Source organism: Mirounga angustirostris, unplaced genomic scaffold, assembly GCF_029215605.1.
Source record: "Mirounga angustirostris isolate CCGP_5_RB_7025 unplaced genomic scaffold, mMirAng1.0.hap1 SCAF_7, whole genome shotgun sequence".
NCBI lineage: Eukaryota > Metazoa > Chordata > Mammalia > Carnivora > Phocidae > Mirounga > Mirounga angustirostris.
In genome coordinates this window covers 124,272,444-124,293,130 of record NW_026991715.1, presented here as the reverse complement: position 1 = coordinate 124,293,130, position 20,687 = coordinate 124,272,444, and the positions used below count along the sequence as shown (strand labels likewise).

The 20,687-nt window shown below is 43.1% G+C and overlaps 1 protein-coding gene across 3 annotated transcripts in view; it reads left to right on the top strand.

The window, feature by feature from the left end:
* EGFLAM (EGF like, fibronectin type III and laminin G domains) overlaps positions 1 to 20,687 on the top strand; it is a 175,447-nt gene that overhangs the window by 56,905 nt on the left and 97,855 nt on the right. For 2 of the 3 annotated variants that reach the window (XM_045862075.3, XM_045862085.3), the window contains exons 2-6: positions 7,189 to 7,298; positions 8,388 to 8,471; positions 10,714 to 10,740; positions 18,494 to 18,611; positions 19,879 to 20,014. In XM_045862075.3, coding sequence (XP_045718031.1) covers positions 7,189 to 7,298; positions 8,388 to 8,471; positions 10,714 to 10,740; positions 18,494 to 18,611; positions 19,879 to 20,014 — 475 coding nt within the window. The remainder of the gene's footprint in view (positions 1 to 7,188; positions 7,299 to 8,387; positions 8,472 to 10,713; positions 10,741 to 18,493; positions 18,612 to 19,878; positions 20,015 to 20,687) is intronic. The other variant, XM_054504394.2, reaches the window with a different exon arrangement.

The following is a 20,687-nucleotide window of genomic DNA, read 5'->3' as shown; positions in this document are numbered from 1 at the left end:
GTAAATCTTAAGAAAAATTAGCAAAGACTTTTAAGTAATACTCAGATCTGGTAAAGATGTATTACTTCTACTGGGCATTCTCCTAACACTTCCTTAAGCTTCTAAATTGTTTAATTTTCTAGTTTTTAGTTTGGTTATATTTATAATATCCATTCTCTAGAATCAATAGTTCTCAACTGGAAGCAATTTTGCCCCAGGAGCCATTTAGCAATGTCTGGAGCTTATTTTTGGTTTTCACAACTATGGTTGGGGGGTGCTATGGGCATCTAGTGCGTTGTGACCAGGGATGATATCCAACATCCTACAATGCATGGGAGAGCTCTCACAAAAACCCACATAGCCCAAAAGTCAACAGTGTTGATATTGAGAAATTCTGTCTTAGATATAAGAATTTTGCTTTAAGAATTTTTTCAAATGATAAATGTATTTAAAGATTCATTTATTCAGTCCTTTTTGGAGAACAATAAGTCAGTAGCTCTTGAAACTTAAAATGCATATACCCATAATTTTTAGAATTTTAATTCCAGTATAATTAACATACAGTGTATATTAGTTTCAGTTGAACAGTTTAGTGATTCAAAAATTCTATACATTTCTCGGTGCTCACCATGGTAATTGTACCTCCTCTCTGGTAACCACCAGCTTGTTCACTATATTTAAGATTCTGTTTTTTTGTTTGTCTCTTTTTTTCTTTGTTCATTTATTTTCTTAAATGCCACATATGAGTGAAATCATATGGATTTGTCTTTCTCTGACTGACTTATTTCACTTAGCATTATAGCCTCCTACCTGTGTTGTTGCAATTGGAAAGATTTCGTTATTTTTATGGCTGAGTAATATTTGTCTGTGTGTGTGTGTGTGTGTGTATACATACCACATCTTCTTATCCACTCATCTATTGATGGACACTTGGGTTGCTTCCATAATTTGGCTATTGTAAATAATGCTGCAATAATGTTTATATAGGGGTGTATATAGCTTTTTGAATTAGTGTCTTCATATTTTTTTGGGTAAATACCCAGTAGTGGAATTACTGGATCATATGATAATTGTATTTTTAATATTTTGAGGAATGTCCACTGCAGAATGTTTTCCACAGTGGCTGCACCACCAGATTGCATTCCCACCAACAGAGCACAAGGATTGCTTTCTCTCCATATCCTCACCAACACTTGTTGCTTCTTGTATGTATGATTTTAGCCATCCTGAGTGTGAGATGATATCTCATTGTAGTTTTGATTTGCATTTCCCTGATGATGAGTAATGTTGAGCATCTTTTCATGTGTCTGTTGGCCACCTGGATGTCTTCTTTGGAGAAATGTCTGTTCATGTCTTCTGCCTGTTTTTAAATTGGATAAATTGTGTTGTATAGTTCTTTATATATTTTGGATATATAAAGATATATATATATATATTTATCAGATATGTCATTTGCAATATCTTTTCCCTTTCAGCAGGTTGCCTTTTAGTTTTATTGATTGTTTCCTTTGTTGTACAGTAGCTTTTTATTTTGATGTAGTCCCAATAGTTTATTTTTGCTTTTGTTTCCCTTGCCTCAGGAGATAGAAAAATGTTACAATGGCCAATGTCAGAGAAATTACTGCTTGTGCTCTTTTGTAGGATTTTTATGGTTTCAGGTCTCATATTAGGGTTCTTAATCCATTTTGAGTTTATTTTTGTGTATGGTGCAAGAAAGTGGATCAGTTTTATTCTTTTGCATGTAGCTGTCCAGTTTTGTTGAAGAGCCTGTCTTTTTCCCATTGCCTATTCTTGCCTCCTTTGTTGAAGACTAGTTGACCATATGATTTGAGTTTATTTCTGGGCTTCTATTCTATTCTATTCTATTCTATTCTATTCTATTCTATTCTCTTCTACCCTGTTCATCTATGTGTCTAGTATTATATCTTAAAATCTGGGATTGTAATACCTCCAATTTGTTCTTCTTTTTCAAGATTACTTTGGCTATTCAGAGTCTTTGTGGTTCCATACAAATTTTAGGATTATTTGTTCTAGCTCTGTGAAAAATGCTTTGGTATTTTGAATGAGATTGCATTAAATCTGTAGACTGAGGGACGCCTGGGTGGCTCAGTCAGTTAAGCGTCTGCCTTCAGCTCAGGGTCCTGGGATTGAGTCCTGCATTGGGCTCCTTCCTGGGCAGGGAGCCTGCTGCTCCCCCTGCTTGTGCTCTTTCTCTTGACAAATAAATAAACAAAATCTTGGAAAAAATATCTATAGATTGCTTTGGGTAGTATGGACATTTTAATAATATTTGTTCTCCCAATCCATGAACATGGAAGATCTTTCCATTTGTTTGTGTTGTCTTCAATTTTTTTTTTTTAAAGATTTCTTATTTATTTATTTGAGAGAGAGAGAATGAGAGAGAGCACATGAGAGGGGGGAGGGTCAGAGGGAGAAGCAGACTCCCTGCTGAGCAGGGAGCCCGATGCGGGACTCGATCCAGGGACTCCAGGATCATGACCTGAGCCGAAGGCAGTCGCTTAACCAACTGAGCCACCCAGGCGCTCATGTGTCGTCTTCAATTTTTTGCATCAAAGCTTTCTAGTTTTCAGAGTACAGGTCTTTCACCTCCTTGGTTAAGTTTATTCCCAGGTATTTTATTATTTCTGGTGCAATTGTAAATGGGGTCGTTTTCTTAATTTCTCTTTCTGCTACTTCATTATTCATGTATGGAAATGTAATGGATTTCTGTGTATTGATTTTGTATCCTGCAACCTTACTGAATTCAGTTATCAGTTCTAGCAGTTTTTTGGTGGAGTCTTTAGGGTTTCCTATATATAGTATCATGCATGTCATCTGTAAACAGTGAAAGTTCTACTTCTTCCTTACCAATTTGGATGACTTTTATTTCTTTTTCTCGCCTGATTGCTGTGGCTAGGACTTCCAGTACTATGTTGAATTAAAGTGGTGAGAGTGACCATTCTTGTTTTGTTCCTGATCTTAGGCGGAAAGCTCTCAGTTTTTCGCCTTTGAGTATGATGTCAGTTGTGAGTTTTTCATAGATGGCCTTTATTATGTTGCAGTATGTTCCCTCTAGACCTAACTTTGTTGAGAGTTTTTATCATTAATGGATGTAGTACTTTGTCAAATGCTTTTTCTGCAACTATTTTTTTATTATTATTTTTAAAGATTTTATTTATTTATTTGACAGAGAGAGACACAGGGAGAGAGGGAACACAAGCAGGGGGATTGGGGGAGGGAGAAGCAGGCTCCCCGCGGAGCAGGGAGCCCGATGCAGGACTCCATCCCAGGACCCTGGGATCATGACCTGAGCTGAAGGCAGATGCTTAATGACTGAGCCACCAAGGCGCCCCTTTTTCTGCAACTATTGAAATAATCATATGGTTTTTATCCTTTCTCTTGTTGATGTGATATATTATGTTGATTGATTTGTGAATATCAAACTACCCTTGCATCCCAGGAATAAATCCCTCTTGATCATGGTGAGTGAATTTTTATTGTATTGTTGGATTTGGTTCACTAATATTTTGTTGAAGATTTTTGTTTCTATGTTCATCAGAGATATTGGCCTATAGTTCTCTTTTTTTTTTATAGTGTCTTTATCTTGTTTTGGTATCAAGGTAATGCTGGCTTCATAGAATGAATTTGGAAGCTTTCTTTCCTCTTCTATTCTTTGGAATAGTTTGAGAAAAATGTGTTTTTAACTCTAATTTAATTATTTGGTAAAATTCACCTGTGAAGCTGTCTGGTCCTGGACTTCTGTTTCTTGGGAATTTTTTTGATTACTGATTCAATTTTGTTGCTGGTAACCATCTGTTCAAAGTTTGCATTTCTTCATGATTCAGTTTTGGGAGGTTATATGTTTCTAGGAATTTATCTATTCTAGGTTGGCAATTTGTTGACATATAATTTTTAAATAAAATTCTCTTATAATCTTATGTATTTCTGTGGTGTCAGTTGTTATTTCTCTTCTTTTTGTTTATTTGAGTCCTCCATCTCTCTTTATCTCTCTTTCTCTCTTTTCTTTTTTTTCTGATGGGTCTGGCTAAAGGTTTATCAGTTTTGTTGATCTTTTCAAAGGACCAGTTCCTGGTTTCATTGATCTGTTCTATTGGTTTTGTTTTGTTTTAGTTTCTATTTTATTTATTTCTGTTTTAATCTTTATTATTTCCTTCCTTCTGTTGGTTTTGAGTTTTGCTTTTCTTTTTCTAGCTCCTTTGGGTGTGAGATTAGGTTGTTTATTTGAGATTTTTCTTGCTTCTTGAGGTAGGCCTGTATTGCTATAAACTTCCCTCTTAAAACAGCTTTTGCTGCATCTGAAAGATTTTGGACCATTGTGTTTTCATTTTCATTTGTCTCCATGTATTTTTTTATTTCCTCTTTGATTTCTTGGTTAGCCTGTTCATTGTTCAGTACCATGTTATTTAACTTCCATGTATTTGTGGTCTTTCATATTTTTTTCTTGTGGTTGATTTCTATTGTCAAGCTTTTGTGGTTGGAAAAGATAATGGTATGACTTCAGTCTTTCTGAATTTGTTGAGACTTGTTTCGTGGCCTAATGTGTAATCTATTCTGGAGATGTTCCAAGTACACTTGAAAAGAATGTGTATTTCACTGTTTTAGGATAGATATATCCATAATTTTTGATAGGTATTCATCTTAGAAATATTAGGACATGTGAACAAAAAGGCACATACACAAATGTTCTCCTCAGCATTATTTTTAACAGTGAAATTTTGGAAACAACCTGGATATCAATCAGTGGAGTAACAGTTAGTGTACATATGTGCTCTAAGTAGCAGAGTATTTGACCTTCCCACCTCCCACTGCTCTTTTCCTAGGATCTGATTCTCCTCTAAGGAGCCTTCAGTACTATGGGATGAGATCAATAGAAGAACTATTCCCAAGACTCCCTTCATCTGTCAGTTCCCAGTTTGGGAACCGGAAAAAACTGATCTTTCCTCTCTGACCCCTTGGTGGAGTCAAGGGGGAGTCACATTACATAATTGGCTAACCAGATGGGACTTCAGATCTTGAACCAAAGCGGAGCCAGAGAGTAGTTGAAGACCAAAGCCCTGAGTGACAGCAGTGGTGGCTGTGGCAGGTGTCTATGGGCAGGGAGGGGCGGCAGCTGCCCCCTAGACTGGCACTTCTTGCCAAGTGACAGACTGAGCCTCTACTACTTGGGCACCAGAAAGGTCTTGGTTTCTGTTATTAAAAACATGGATGGGAGGGCGCCTGGGTGGCTCAGATGGTTAAGCGTCTGCCTTCAGCTCAGGTCATGATCCCAGGGTCCTGGGATCGAGTCCCACATCGGGCTCTCTGCTCCTTGGGAGCCTGCTTCTCCCTCTGCCTTTCTCTCTCACTCTGTCTCTCATGAGACATTAAAAAAAAAAAAAAAAAAAAAGATGGGAGGCCCCAGCTGCAGTCTAATAAGTTGACACATTAGATCTCTGTGAATGGCAGACAAAGTAACCTAACTGATATACTAGAGAATTCTACACAGTTGTTAAAAAGAACGATCATCAGGCCATACTGGCAAGTGGGAAATCAAATGGAAGAACATTCATCCACTCAAGCTCTTTCATTTATTAGTCTCTGTGCTCTGAACTGGACATACCTAGTTCCTGCCCTCATGGAGCACTATTTATGAAGATTTTATTATTTATTTGAGAGACAGCATGCTAGAGAGCACAAGCAGGGAGAGCAGCAGAGGGAGATGGAGAATCAGACTCCCCGCTGAGCAGGGAGCCCAATGCGGAACTCCATCCCAGGACCCTGGGGTCATGACCTGAGCTGAAGGGAAAAGCTTAACTGACTGAGCCACCCACGTGTCCCTCATGGAGCATTATTTAAAATCGCAAAATATTGGAAATAAATTAAGTGTCTTAACAATAGTGGAACGAGCAATAGTGTAAATTGTGGCATGTACATCCCAGTCGTCCCCCACCTGTCTGGTTTCAATGTCAGCAGTTTCAGTCACCCACCGTCAACTAGTCTGTAAGCAGATGATGCCTCTTCTGATGCATCATTGGAAGGTCAGTGTAGCCTAACTCTCCATCACAGTGCCTCCATCATTCGCCTCACTTCACTGCATTGTGTAGGCATTTTATCATCCCGTTATCACAAGAAGAAGGGCGAGTATGGTACAATAAGGTATTTTGAGAGAGACCACAGTCACATAACTTTTACTGCAGTAGCTTATTGTAATTATTCTATTTTATTATTAGTTATTGTTAACTTCTTGCTGTGCCTAATTAATAAACTATCGTAGGTATATATTTATAGGAAAAAACATAGTATATATAGGGTTCAGTACTATCTGTGGTTTCAGGCATCCACTGGGGGTCTTGGAAAGTATCCTGCACAGGTAAGGGGGAATTACTGTATATAGAAGAACTAACAGCCATTAAAAATAATTAATTTGATTGATAAATATATACTGTCAGTATATATACAAAGTGAAAATAAGATTTAAAATTATGACTATATATGCATACATATTCTATATAATGAACACAATAAAGAAAAATGAAAGTTATATATACATATATAAATATATATGTACATATGGTATACATATATAGCTATATATCTATATCTACATTTACATATAGATGTCTTACAAAAAGTTGCATTAACCAAAAGGAGGTAGTGTATTCAAATGTTGACAGGACTCATTTCTAAATTTTGGCAATCTGCGTATGTTATATTTATACACATAAAATTTATTATTCATAACCATAAAATTACTTAAGTAAGGATACAGTAAAACATTTGAAGTTTTCTAACCCCATTTTACAACTAACCATATTTTTGAGATGTTCTGTAATAAGTGAACTGTGTAAACAGACATAGCTATGTAACATACCTATAAAACATATATATGTTACTAAGTGAAAAGAAAAAAAATTCATCATCTTCCTTTAATACATTCCAAGCTCCTAGAGTCAAGTCGGAAGTGCTTGGCCTCCCTTTGCTGGCCCCTGGGCGGTTAGAAGTTTCAGAAGGGACTGAGGGACATACGGTTGCCAGGTTGGGGGGGGTGGAGAGCAGAGTTCTGGGGAGTCAGCTGATAGAGGTGTGGCATGCCGGAGAGGTGTCTGATTTCTGCCCTGCGGCATCATCCTGCAATAAGCTGTCCAGCGGTAAGTACACGCAAGGTGGACGCACGGAGCCTCTAACACAGTCTCTTTTGCTTTGGGGCAGACAAGGTGGAGCCTCCTCTCGATATCATGCTGTTCTCATTGAACTGCACAGCTTTCAGCATCCAGTGGAGAATGCCGAGGCATCCCAGGAGCCCCGTCATTGGCTATACTGTGAGTACCTGGGCACAGGGATTTCTGTCATGGGTGTCATTGGGGTAACTATACGCCCTGCCTACCCTTTCTCCTCCTATATAGGGCCTCCTTATACCAACTCTCCCCTATTAATCACTGCCCCAGTCTCCTTACATGAAACCAGAGCAAATGTTTCCCTTTTAAGGGTATTTGTAAGTGCCTGAAAGTCAGTTAGGATCTATGGAGTCCTTACTCTGCTCAGGGATGGGAAAATATAAACCAAGTAGAAGATATGCTTCCTGCTATTCAGCTGCCGACAGTCAAGTTCAGAGGTGAAAGCAGAAACATGGGAAGTAATAAGGAGTCACTGGGGAATGTTGTCAACAAGTACAAAATACTGTAAAATCTGAATTAAAGTAAAGACATGAACAGGCAAAGTGGGACAGGGAACAGAGAATGCATTCCTACCTATCAGAGGTTATAGACTGGACTGATTTCATTTCACCAACATGTTTTGTTTGGACAGGGCTTTTAAAAATGGGTCAACTTTTAGGAGTTTGGAGATTTCAGATAAATATTTGGAGTTCTGAAAGTTCTGGGAATATCCAGAGAGGTGGCCACCCTGGGCCCATATTCCTATGGGGCACCGAGCCCACTGGAGCTGGGCTGCCCACTTTAGATGGGACAGAAGCCCCCCCCCCCACTCCCTATAACACCCAGATCTATAACTCCCTACTGCCTCCCTTTCACCAAACATAGGCCCTCCTCCTATTGTCTTCTTAAGGCAGAGAAATGTGTTTCTGAACTCATGTTACAGCAAAAGTGGGGTGATGGAAGATTACCTGAGAAAGTCATGGTTTGGGGGAGAATAGCAGGGCCTGGGTCCAGCCCCCTCCCTCCCACTTCAGTGACACACAGCTCCCTCCTGGACTCTGCAGGCTCATGAGTGTGCGAGCCCAGCCGGGGACGCGGGGGAAGCTGATGTTCATTGTAGAACCGGGGTCAGGGAGGCGAGGCAGCGCACCTCGGAAGCCCCTGCGGTTGTGAGTGGAGCTCGAACCCCAGGCCCTTGATCTGCTAGAGAAGTACTAGCACTGCTCTCACCGCGGCTGCCTGCCTCTTTTCCAGGTCTTCTACTCCGAGGTCGGCGTGGATAAATCCCTGCAGGAGCGGTCGCATCCTGTGCTGCTCAGCCAGGACTCTGCGGCCCCGGTGAGTAGCTCCATCGAGGCAGCCCCCTCAAAGCACACCTCTGGTTGGCGTTGCAGCGATATTCAGAAGGATTTCTAATTGCGTGCGTGCATGTGTGTGCATAGCTGTGTATGTAATAATCATGTGTGTATAGTCCTCTGGAATTTACACACGTCTTTCATGCACATGCCCTCGTCACACGCCTGGCCTCTGCATCTCCAGGACGGCAGGCGTGTGCAGAAAGGGTTCTGGGTAAGCACTTCCATCCTGGACTCAACCCACCCCATGCATCCTGTGAGAAAACAGCCACCTTACAGCTGTTCCCCCCCACCTTTTTTTTTTTTTTAAAAAAAGCATGATACGCTTTTAATCTCAGACTTTTGTACCAGCTGCCCTCATTTGCCCCAGAAGCCCTCAGCCCCAACCTCTATGGTTTACTTTATCCTCAAAGGGGAGATTGGCTTAGCCCACCTGGGAAGCCACTAGGTGAGGTTCCGTGTCACCTCAGCACTGGAACTTTCAACAAGCACCTGGACCCCACCAAGGAGCCAGCAGTGTCCTCGGCCACCAGCCTGCAGCACGGTCCAAAAAGCGAGGGCACAGTGCTGGTGACAGGTGTCTTGGAGTCTGGGCGGTGCCTCTGGAATCGAGATCCTGCCCTGAACACTGGCATCTCTGGGGAGGGCACTGCAGTGCAAAGGTGAAGCACGGGGCCAGGAGGGAAATAGGCACCCTGGGCTTCCACACATCCTTCCTGCACTTACAGGTTGGCTAACTTTGGCCAGAGTCACCTCACCTGGCTAAGCCTTACCTTTCTCCCATGAAAGGGGTATAATAATTACGCTGTGGTGAGTTCCAAATAAAATGGCGTATGTAAAAGCCTTTGGTTTTTAAAACGTAAAGAAGCCAGATAGACGTTAGTGATCATTCCTGATGATCTTTGCCTTTATGTTAAATATATTCTGTCTGTTCATTACATCCAGGCATTAGAGTACGCTATCAAATTATACCTTGCCCAATTTCAGCACACTTTCATAGTTGCTGCCATACGCCCAGCACAGGATAACACAGAGTCCCTATTCTCGGGCAGCTTTCAGTCTTACTGGGAGAAGCCCATTCTCGCTGATAAACAGTTGGAAGGCAACGTAAGATCAGATGTCATGAACAGGCTGCTTAACAGACTGAAGTTTCACAAGTGGTCCACCTAGGGGCTGAGAATTGAACCAGGGGCAGTTTCTGGGAAGGCAGAGGGGAGGGAGGAGCACTGAAATCAAAAGGAATGGTGTGAGGGCGCCTGGGTGGCTCAGTTGGTTAAGCGACTGCCTTCGGCTCGGGTCATGATCCTGGAGTCCCTGGATCGAGTCCCGCATCGGGCTCCCTGCTCAGCAGGGGGTCTGCTTCTCCCTCTGACCCTCCTCCCTCTCATGCTCTCTGTCTCTCATTCTCTCTGTCTCAAATAAATAAATAAAATTAAAAAAAAAAAAAAAAGGAATGGTGTGAACCAAGAGGACAAGCCATGCCTGTGTGTGTGCATGCCTGTGTGCTCGTGTGTTCCGGTGGGGAGGTGGAGGGAGGTGCAGAATATCCAGAATGGAGAGAGGAAATCATGCGGGAGTCAGGAGGAGGGGAGGGGTCCGGTGGAACAGAGTGGGTTCTGGACTCGAGTTCAGCGTGCTGTATTAGGACAAGCTAACCTTACTGGACCTCAGTTCCCTCGTGGACAGAACAGGGGTCCAAATAGTATCTATGTCCCAGGGAGCATATCTGGGGTTTCCAAACTGTGTGCCAGGGTTCTCCGGGGCTGTGCAGCAAACCACAGGGGCGCTGCGGAAGGTTGCAGCTTTTCAAGAGAAAGAGCGACATCTGTGTGAACTACCACCACCGGGTTGTTTGGGTATAACTGTGGATAAACGGAACGCTTACTTAGGCATTTCTTTGGCCTTAGAGGTGCTGTAAAAATGTTCCTGAGACAGCAAAGGTGCCGTGAGCAGAGAAAGTTTGGGAACCTCCAGGCTGTGTCGTATCAGCCTATAGCATAAGGACGCTGCGATCACTAAATGGGGTCATGGCCGTGGAGCCCTCAGCCCCACAGCTGGCTGAACGAGAACTGAGCGAGCGGTCAACAGAATTCAGATGGAAGCTGTGTGTTTGCTGCCCATGGCTCTCTGTAGAAGCGGGGCTACTCTATGGGTTTATTTGCAACCTGTAGGTTTTCCTTTCCTTTCATGTTGTTTTGTTTTGTTTTGTTTTTTCTCCTCTGCAGGAACAGTCTGATCTTCGGGTGATTTTTGTAAGTATGCTTCAGAAAAGTTAAACCCTTGCCCCAACCCAGGATTCAGGGGGTCTCTTTTCATCAAAATGTTGATTTTCCCACATCTCGCTCATACTGATTAAGGCCCCAGGGAGAGTGCTTAGTTCCGGTGTAAGCAGGGACTGGGGAGCATACCAGGTGAATTTTTAATCATTTAGAAAGAAGTCGCTTTTATTCTCCTCTGTGCTGCTTCATCTCACATGGCAGAGTAAGGTTAAGAGGAACATTTTTAAAGGTTGAAGTAATTTAAGCTCTGTTCCAAAACTAGGTGAAAAAGACTGAAAAGGAGAGAAGATATTTAAATGAGTGAGCACTGCTGGGGCGGGGGGGTTCCCCTCCCCTACTTTCCTTCTCCTTTCCTCACTTCCTCTAAGGATTTCAGTCCTTCCCAGTAAGCCAGGACCAGGTTACCTCAAACTGCTTGACTTGCTGGATTGAATGCCAAACAGAAGATCGGGTTGTATCCTTTGATGATCTGCCTGTATGGAGGCTTCTAATTCGGTTAACATTTGACACTTACCTTTTTCTTAGAAGAACAACCTGCAAGTTTCAACCTGGAAAATAAGTAGTAAAACAAAGCAGGGCAGTTTGGTCATTTTTTTAGAGTTGGAAATAGAAGTGAGTGTTTAAACTGGTGGGCTCCATGCTTTCTGATCATTCGTATCATCAGTAAAAAATATTTGAAAATATTTATGTGTGTGTGTAATTATGAATTATATACATGCTACTCTACTAGTATATTACGTACATTAGAAAGTTCCACAGACTCTTCAAGGAGGAGATAAGACAGAAATAGAAAGTTCTTTTCTTCTGGTATCTCAGAAGATTGTCTTGCTCACCTAGGAGGATGATGTACCATCATCCTGCTTTGGAGTCCACTGATCTGGTTGACCCAGAACAGTGATTGCACTTGGGTTTTATCCAAGGTTAGAGAGAGAAGACGTAGGCAGGAATCATGAGACTTGCATGGAGTCTCAGCTCTGTCATCACAGCAAAGGTGGGCAAGGTTACTGAACCCCTTTGAATCTCTCTTTGACAGTAAAATGAAGGGGTGACCCAGTAATGGTTTCCAGCTGGGGGTTCCTTTGTTCTCTCTGCAGCATATGGACAGAAGTGTGGACGTTTTTGTAGACAAGCTTCAGGGATGATTTTTCCCTGCAGTACACAGGACAGACCCATACAAGGAAGATTTGTACAGCCCCAAAGTCAATGCTGCCCTTCCTGTGAAACTCTGGAAGATACTTTCTAGCTTCTTGTGACCACGCAGGGAGTAGAATCTCCCCAACTCCCCCCTCCACTCTGGCCTGCATAGCCTTCCTCAGGGCCATTGAAAGAAGGATGTTTGGAAGATAACACTTTTCTGTTTCTCTGGTGCCTTCCATGTAATGATGCTAGATATTCACAACTAAGGCCCAGCCTCCCCTTGTAGAGTCAACTGTGAAGTTGAATCCAAGGTTATTAACTATCAACAAGGTCATTGTAGAGCAACTGCAGAATTTTGGTGTTGCAACTTTGGCCCAGAGAAGTGAAGTGGCATCTCCAAGATCGCAAAGCTATTTGGCAGCAGAACCTGGGTCTCCTGGTTCCTGGTCCAGTGCTCTCCCGTTTCATGCTTTCTCTCAGCTCTGCTCACTGGATGCCCTTACAGTATAGTAGCTCCCTGTCTGGATTAGCAAACAAGACAACCTCTAGCTTCATTTCTGGAAACAAATGACCTGGGTTTCAAGCAGGAGGAGAAAAAGGGGGTGAAGGTGGAATCTGAAATCAGGGTCAGAGATTTAAGTTCAGAGTCATTCTACATGACTTTATCATTGTAAAGAGGTATTCAGTTAAGAGCAGTCCCATCTTTTTAGGGGCTCCTTGTACATAGCTATCCAGATTATTTTTGTACATTGGGTCATTAAGATAAAAGTCTAACAGTCCAAAATGCCAAGATAATAGTGATTCTAACAAAATGCATTCATGTTTCCTTCAGGATTATAACCTGTCTGGTTACAACCAGTTTTGGTGGCTTCTGTCTGTCAGAGACCCGGAATCCTTCTATCTCTTTGCTCTGCCAATTCTTCTGGTCCTCCTTCCCATGGCCCAAATTGGCTCACTGGCACATCCACATTCTAGCCAATAGATGAGGAAAAGAGGGAAGGGAACACAGCCCTTCCTACTAAGGGATACCCAGAAATTGCCCTCAGCATTTTAACTCAAATTCTATTGGACAGACTTTAGTCACATGGCCGCAGCTGGATGCAAGGAATGCTAGTCTTTGAGTGGTGATGGCCCAACTAATATACAGGGGTTCTATTATAAGAAAGGAGAGAATGGATATGAGGAGATGATCCATCATCCCTGTCACAGACTTTGTGAATGGAGGGAATGGGACTGGTACTGTAGATGTGGAAAAGGTAGCTGGACATCTGAAAAAGAAGGTGCTAGCCTGAAAATTTGATATGCTGTGTTTGAGAGTTGAGCAACTGGAAGCATATTAGGTTATGGTGTGTCTTATGAGGGAAACCAGACCCATTGTTGTCATTACTTATGTGGTTGAGCTTTCTTCCTGGACTCCGTGAACTAACTAGCCTTGCTTTTCTCTGATCACATGACAACCACTAGGGGTATTGGGAAGACAATGGGGGCAGCTTTGGGGGTTTTGCATTTTAGAAAAGGCTAGACAAACACAAAGCAGGGTTATTTTGCAGCAAAGCATCCAGCTTTGCCCCCTCATCCCTCAAAAAAGGTGTGGGAAGGGCCCCATGAAGACTGCTGAATTCACTCTGGACTGTACTCCAAGAAAGCAATTTCTCTCACTGTTTCCCACTCTCTTGTGTAGAAATAAAAGCTAAGAGAGATAAGCATTTTGACTTGTTCTCAAACTTCCACCAGGCAACAAAATAAAACGCTTAGTTTTTTAATTTCAAGGAGAGCATATACAGTATCTTATGTAGCTTGATGCAAGTAATTATAAAACACTTAAAGATGGAAATAGAAAGATTTGTGAAATTGTGTGGTATTTTAATAAAGAATCCAAGGGTTATCCCTAGTCACAATATAGTGAGAGATTCCATTTGGGAGGATTGATGTCAGAGGAAGATGTGATGGTTAAATCATTGAGTCCAGCTACTCTTTCCATGGCCCCAGCTACCCAGTGCCCTTGACCCTCCCTCCCTTATTGCCACCTAACTAGCTGGTCAAAACAGGAAGACTGGGAATAGTTGGCTTCTGGGAGGGCCACTTTCTACCTGTTTACCTATCAGAATACACCTGGGCTCAAGGTAGTGCTAATTTTCCATATCTAATAAGGAGTTTGCTTTTTAACCTACATAAGCAACTTTGGCAAGTCTAATGTCTCTTGGCTTTCAGTGATAACTTTTTTCTTTTAATGGCCCACAAGTACCAGTCCTTTTCAGGTTTTCAGTGATAACTTTTAAATTTTCAGTACATAAACTTCCATGTTTATAAATAAAATAATAATCTGGTCTTCAGTGTTTATGAAAAGTATTTTTTATTGATCTAAATATTATTTAATATTTTTTGTACATGTATTATCGAATTAGAACTTGGGCCTTGGAGTCAAACAAAACAGAGTTCAAGTCCCCATTTTGCCACTTAATAAATTTATGTTCTTGAGCAAATCATTAACTTTTCAGGGATTCTATTTTCTCCTCTGTAAATGAAAGGAAGAGTGAGATCTACCTTATAGGACTGAAGAAAGAATTAAATCAGGCTATGTGTTCCTGGAACAGAGAAAACACACAATACGTGGTAATAGTAGCTGTATTTGGTATTGGCTCAGAGCTAATACCTATAATAATCTATAACCATTCAGCTCCTCCCATACACCATCCAGCATAAGGACTTCCAAGGGGAAGAGATCCTAAAGCAAAAGTCTGTGAGGGCATTGGTTTGAAAGTGTATCTGTTCTCCTGGGAAGAGCCAGGGCATGACTGATGAGAGAGAAGTGAGAAGCTTTATATCCACCTGCTACCTCTAGTCTCTTAATCTCCAACTTAACATGGAACCAGGGGACAGATAGTGGAACTGGGATGCGCAGATGCAGGGAGTTAGGACCGGAAGGGGGCTTGGAGTGAGGTCCATATGTTCAGCCAAGACCCCTCATGCAGCTGCATAGAGGATGGAGTGGGGCAGAGAGGAGAGGAGGGGTTATTGGAGACAGACACCCTCAGGGAGGCTGTAGAAATGGCCTAGGTAAGGATTCAGAGGAAGTGGAGGAAGGGAGCAGGTCTGAAAGGCATGTGGAGGTGGCTGGAGGGAGGTGGGTAAGAGAAAGTCAGCCTGTCTCTGGAGTTGCCAACTCCAGGGACAGGGGTACTGATGCTGTTAATCAAGATGGAGGGGTGAGTCGTAGAAGCTGGTTCTTGATGAGGTAATCTGCTTATATTGGACACCCACCTTGATTTGATTTCTTTCTTTCACTCATTCACTTTCCTTCCTTCATTTATTCATTCATCAAAAAAAGCATTGCTTAAGCATTTGCTACCTGTCTCTCCTAAGCTTTAGGTTGCCAGAGGAATAAGAACTTGCTCCTGCCCTCAAGTGGGTGGGGAGAAGGTGACAAATAAACAGACACTTACAATCTAAGGTGAGTGGTGCTAAGATGGAGGTACACCAGAGACGCCAGGGAAGCACAGAGGAGGGGCGCCTAACCAGACTGGAGGCTGGGGATCAGAGAAATGAGGTAATGTCTCAGCTGAACTGAGTCATGAAGGATGAGCAGGGGTGAGCCAGGCAAGAGTGGGGAGAAGGGCATTTCACGTAGAAGCAGCAGCAGGTTCAAAGGCCCAGAGGCAAGGAATTGAATGGCATAAATTTGAGCCCTGCCAAGTTCTTAGGTATGACTGGAATGTAGCAAGGAAAGGAGGTGACATGAGATGATGCTGGAAGGATAAACAGGGGGACACAACTACGCCATTCTAAGGGGATTTTAAAATGGGAAGTGCTGTGCTCAGATTTGAGGTGTGGGAAGATAACTCTAGCAGGTGGAGTCTACACTGGTGGTGTAGGCAGCATGGGTGACAGGGAGAGTCAGAACCCATTGTCATAACTATGAGGACTTGGACTTAAGTCTATGAGGATGAGATGACCTAAACAGATTCAAGTGATGTGAACAAGTCCCGGTGACAGTATTTGTAACTGGCTGAATGGTGGTTAGAGAGGAGACGTGAACACAGAGAGGAAAGTGTTCAAGAATTTGTGGTGTGGGTAATGAGAGAGCGAACTCAAGAGGAGAAGCAATTTCTTATTTTGTTTTTGGTAGCAGGAAGAGAAATGATTAGTTGAGCTTTGGTTATGTTGAACCTTAGTGGCTTGGTAGTTGTTGGGTAGAGATGTTCTAGAGGCAGTTGCAAACCCACGTCTGGACATCAAGAGGTGGGTCAGAGCTGAGAGGCAGATTTGGGAGGGGTCAAGTGAAGGTGGTGCTCAAAGCTAAGGAAGTAGTAGATGAGCTTACCCGGGCAAGACGACAGAGTGAGAGGGCAAGATGACAAGGGATGACTCCCTGGGAAAAACCAACACCTATGGGGCAAGCAGAGAATGGGGAGTGGGTGGAGGATATTGAGAAGAAGCAATGAGAGAAGTAGAAGGAGACCAAGGAGGAGCAGAGTCATGGCTCCCAAGGGAACTAAGAAATTTCAGAAGCAAGTCTAGGTAACAGTATTGAAAGGTACAATAAGTCAAGTATGGAGAATCATCCCCATTGGATTTATTACAAGATTGTGTGGTGACCTTGCTTGGTAAGAACATCTCAGTAGGTTTGTAGTGCAGAGAGGCCTGGTGAGGGACGAATAAGAGGTGAGGAAGGGGCACCGGGGGGGCTCAGTCGGTTAAGCATTTGCCTTCAGCTCAGATCAGGATCCCAGGGTCCTGGGATCGAGCCCCGCATCAGGCTCCTGCCTCAGCAGGGAGCCTGCTTCTCCCTCTGCCACTCCCCCTGCTTCTGCTCTCTCTGTCAAATAAATTAAAAAACAGAAACAAAAGAGTCTCTTATAGTTTGTTTCCCTCTCTCTTTAGAAAAAAAAAAAAAAAGAGGTGAGGAAGTGGAGGCAGCTCCTTTAAGAAAGTTGCCCCCGTGGAGAGGAGGTGGGCGCATGTATGCTGGGGAATAGTTGACCATTCTTGAGGTGGGAGAGACTTGAGCACACTGAGTACTCACATAAGGACCGGGTAGGTAGGGGAGGGGATGGAGTCACAGGAGAAGGTGGGCTACAGATGGAATGCAGAACGCAGTGGGCGAGCCGAGCCTTGGCCCTGGGGTTCATACACCTGGCTGCCCATTAGCCTCAGCCCAGAGCTTTATACTGATACCCGGGGCCCTGCCTTCCACGGATTCTGATTTAAGTAATCTGGAGTGGAGTCCAGGCATTGGTATTTCTTTTAGAGATTCTAATGTGCACTCAGGGTTAAGGACTCCTGTAGTAAGTATTTGATAACTCTTGGTTGAGTCCTTTTAAAAAGTTTTGTTGATCAGCGGGTGAATTCTCCTTAGCAACGGTGGATATTTGATCATCTGCAGAGAAGGTTTTGAAGAAGTACAAGACAGGATCCCTGCTCTCAAGGGGCTTACAGTCCCATAGGAGAAGTAGTAATACATACTTTGTAATATATAAAAGTACTAAATTAGTGGCACAACCTTGGTAGGGTAAGATCAGGTCTCGGTGGTCAGGAGTCCTGGGGAAGGTTTGGGCCTCGGAGGAGTAGTGGAAACTAGGTAAGCAGGGAAGAGGAGGGGCCTCACCAAGACAGTAATCATGACAACCCATTTCTTGAGTTCTTTACACACATTATCCCAAATATTACAGCTATGCAAGATAGTTCTATATCATCTCCATTTTACAGAGGAAGAAACCGAGACTCAGGGGATTTAATTTCAAGGCCACAGCTAGCAATAAGTGGCAGAATCAGGATTCAAGCCTATGACTAATTGATTCCAAAGCCTGTGTCCTTTCCACTGTAGTGTGCTGGGACCAGTGGGAGCCAGACCCCCACTTACTAGTTAGCACTGTATAGCCCCAGGGGCATACTGCTTTTCACAAAGCCTGAAGTGGAGCAAGTCTTCTTCAGCTGGGGCCTTCTGGTCAGCGATACTGTGCAGGTGAAGCTCATATACATCCTTCATCAATTTGGGGTCCCTAGACCAGCAGCAATACTTGAAAACTCTTAGAAATGCAAAATCTCGGGCCCCTTCCCAAATATACTGAATCAGCAACCCCGGGAGGCAGGCCCAGCAATTTAAGAAGCCCTCCTGGTGATTCTGATGCAGTTTAAAATTTGAGAACCAAATTTGAGTCCCTACTTTATTGGTACAACTCAAGACCTCAGTTTGCTGCTGTGGCTAGTCTCTGAGCATCTGTGACATGCAAACGGAGAGAAAAAACTGGTGGATTCCAGCCCTGGAAAAGATTATTACCTGAATTTTAGCAGTCCAGTACTCTGATCAAGGAACTCAAATGTTAAAAGCAAAATCTGATAGGGTGACTGAGTCTCAGTTCTAGAACAGTGTATAGATGCCAATAAAGGGTAATTCTCTAGTTGTGGGAAATATGTGATGGTGTTTTCCTCTTTGCAAATTTTAAAACTTGGCCAGTCCTAGAGAAAGCAAAATAATCTCTGTCCCAAGAAGTTTCACAGGGGCCTCGAGGTGCAACTCTTCTGGAAATTGTCTGGTTTGCTCAAAAAGAACTTCTGGTCATTGACACATTTCCGGTTTGGTCATTGACAGGAGGAAGTGATTGGAGATTTGAAACCAGGCACTGAATATCAAGTGAGCATAGCAGCTTACAGCCAGAGTGGCAAAGGGCGGCTTAGCTCCCCTCGGCATGTTACTACTTTGCCCCAAGGTAAGATGGGTTCAGTTCATTAAGAGTGGGAAAGCAATGGGTGCTATTCATTTATCCCTTCATTCAGTATATATCAGTAAGGACCTACTATGTGCCAGGCACTGTGCAAGGCTCTGGTGGTGAACCAAAACAGGCATACCTTTGTCCTCTCAGAACTTAGTGGGGTGGGTCAAGACATTACCTAGTTAAGGTGTAGTCACGGATTATGGTAAATGCTATCTAGTGCTGTAAGAACATGTAAAGGGAGATCCCATGTAGGGGTGAGGTAAGAATTCCCTGGGGAGATGACTACTAAGTGAAGGTCTGACCAGTAAGTGGGAATCAGGAAGGGGAGGAAGGGGAGTGAGAGAGGAGATTTTATAGGCAAAGGGAACCCAACAAAGGCTCATTGAGGTGACACTGTGCTGGACACTGGGGGACAAAGGTGGCTCCATCATCATTGCTCACAAGCTCATTGTGGAGGGAGAAGCAAATAGTAGATGAGCAGCTTCAGGGCATCTGAGGTCTGTGCAGCAGGCTCTGGAGCACTCAGAAGGGAGCACTCCTCCATCCCAAGGTGCAGGGAAGGTTTTAGAAAGATCAATATTTTTGGCCTGAAGTTTGAAAACTACATAGGATTCCTCTAGGAGAGACAGCAAGAAAAATGTTTCTGGCATAAGCAACAGTATAAGTAAAGGCTGGGAGATGTGAAAGTCTGGATATGAAAATAGTAACAGCAGTTTCCTTGGGGTGATAGGATCGTGGGTGAGTCTTCCATCTTTACACATGAGGGCATGAGGGCATGTCCCAAACATCCTACCATTGGTATGCATTCTGATGGTTGGGGCAACACACACACACGCACAAGCACAAACACACACACACACACACAAGAATTGAACATGAGTGACAGTAATGCTATGCATTTCATTTTCCTCGCAGGTGTCAATTCTAACATGCAAACAGATGAAAGGTTACTAGGAGGTGGGAGTGTAGTTGAGGGTTTTAAAGGGTATGCACCATTGTGTGTCCCAGGGCCAATGATGTCTTAATTTAGTTAGAGTTTCAGCCAGGGCATTGAGGGAAGGAGGGAAGACCAGCTCTCATTATCTCAAACCTTACATGGCAAATCCAGTTGTGATTATTTTTTTGTGTTTGTTTGGCTTGGATTTGGAGACTATTCTGAATAGAGATGTTTAAGCTGTAGGAAGCACACATGCTTTTTATATATTAAACATCCCCAGCAACAAGACCACAGCCAACTCTAGGTGTTTGCTGTCCCGCCTAGATTCCTGCCTGCCTCCGACAGCGCCCCAGCAGCCTCACGTCACTGTGGTCTCTGATTCTGAGGTGGCCCTGTCTTGGAAACCTGGAAAGAGTGAAGGAAGCTCCCCCATTCAGTACTATTCTGTAGAATTCATCAGGTAAGTTTGTGTGTCACACTCAAAAGCCATATGTATCAACCTCAGGTATTCCAAGCATGACAGAATACTGCATTGAGTGTCGTCTCCTCTGCATGTGTGTTTAAGAGATGACAAAGGCTTAAAGACCTATATTTATACTCTGTCCCTGGGCCAGCACCTGCCCCCACACCTCTTCAGAGCCGGGTCATCTGGTAAACCTGACACTCACCTTACCTCTTCCTCATTTCCTCCACCATCAGGACTGTCCTAGGCTCTGAAAACTCCCGAGGCATCATTGCCAACAATCCTGCCCACATTTCAAGCTTGAAACTTGTCTCCCTGGCTTTGGAACATTATACTTGAAGTAAATATTTGATGGTGATTTTTCTTGAGGGAGGGGGAAAACAAATATAAGTCATTGTTTCCTCCGCATCCTTATTGCTGTGGGGCAGGTGTCTTGGTTTGGTTTCTGCTTTTTTTCTCTCATCTACCTCTCCAGTTCTCATTATTCAGCTTATCAGAGGGTAGAAGAGGGATGAGGAATTCTAACAAAAGCTTACAGATAGGAAAACATGGATTCTCAATGCCACTATGTAATTATAAGCAAAAATACACAAACAAAACAAAACAAAACAAAAACAATGCACACATCCCCCCCCCCACACACACATTCACACACATACATGCACACACC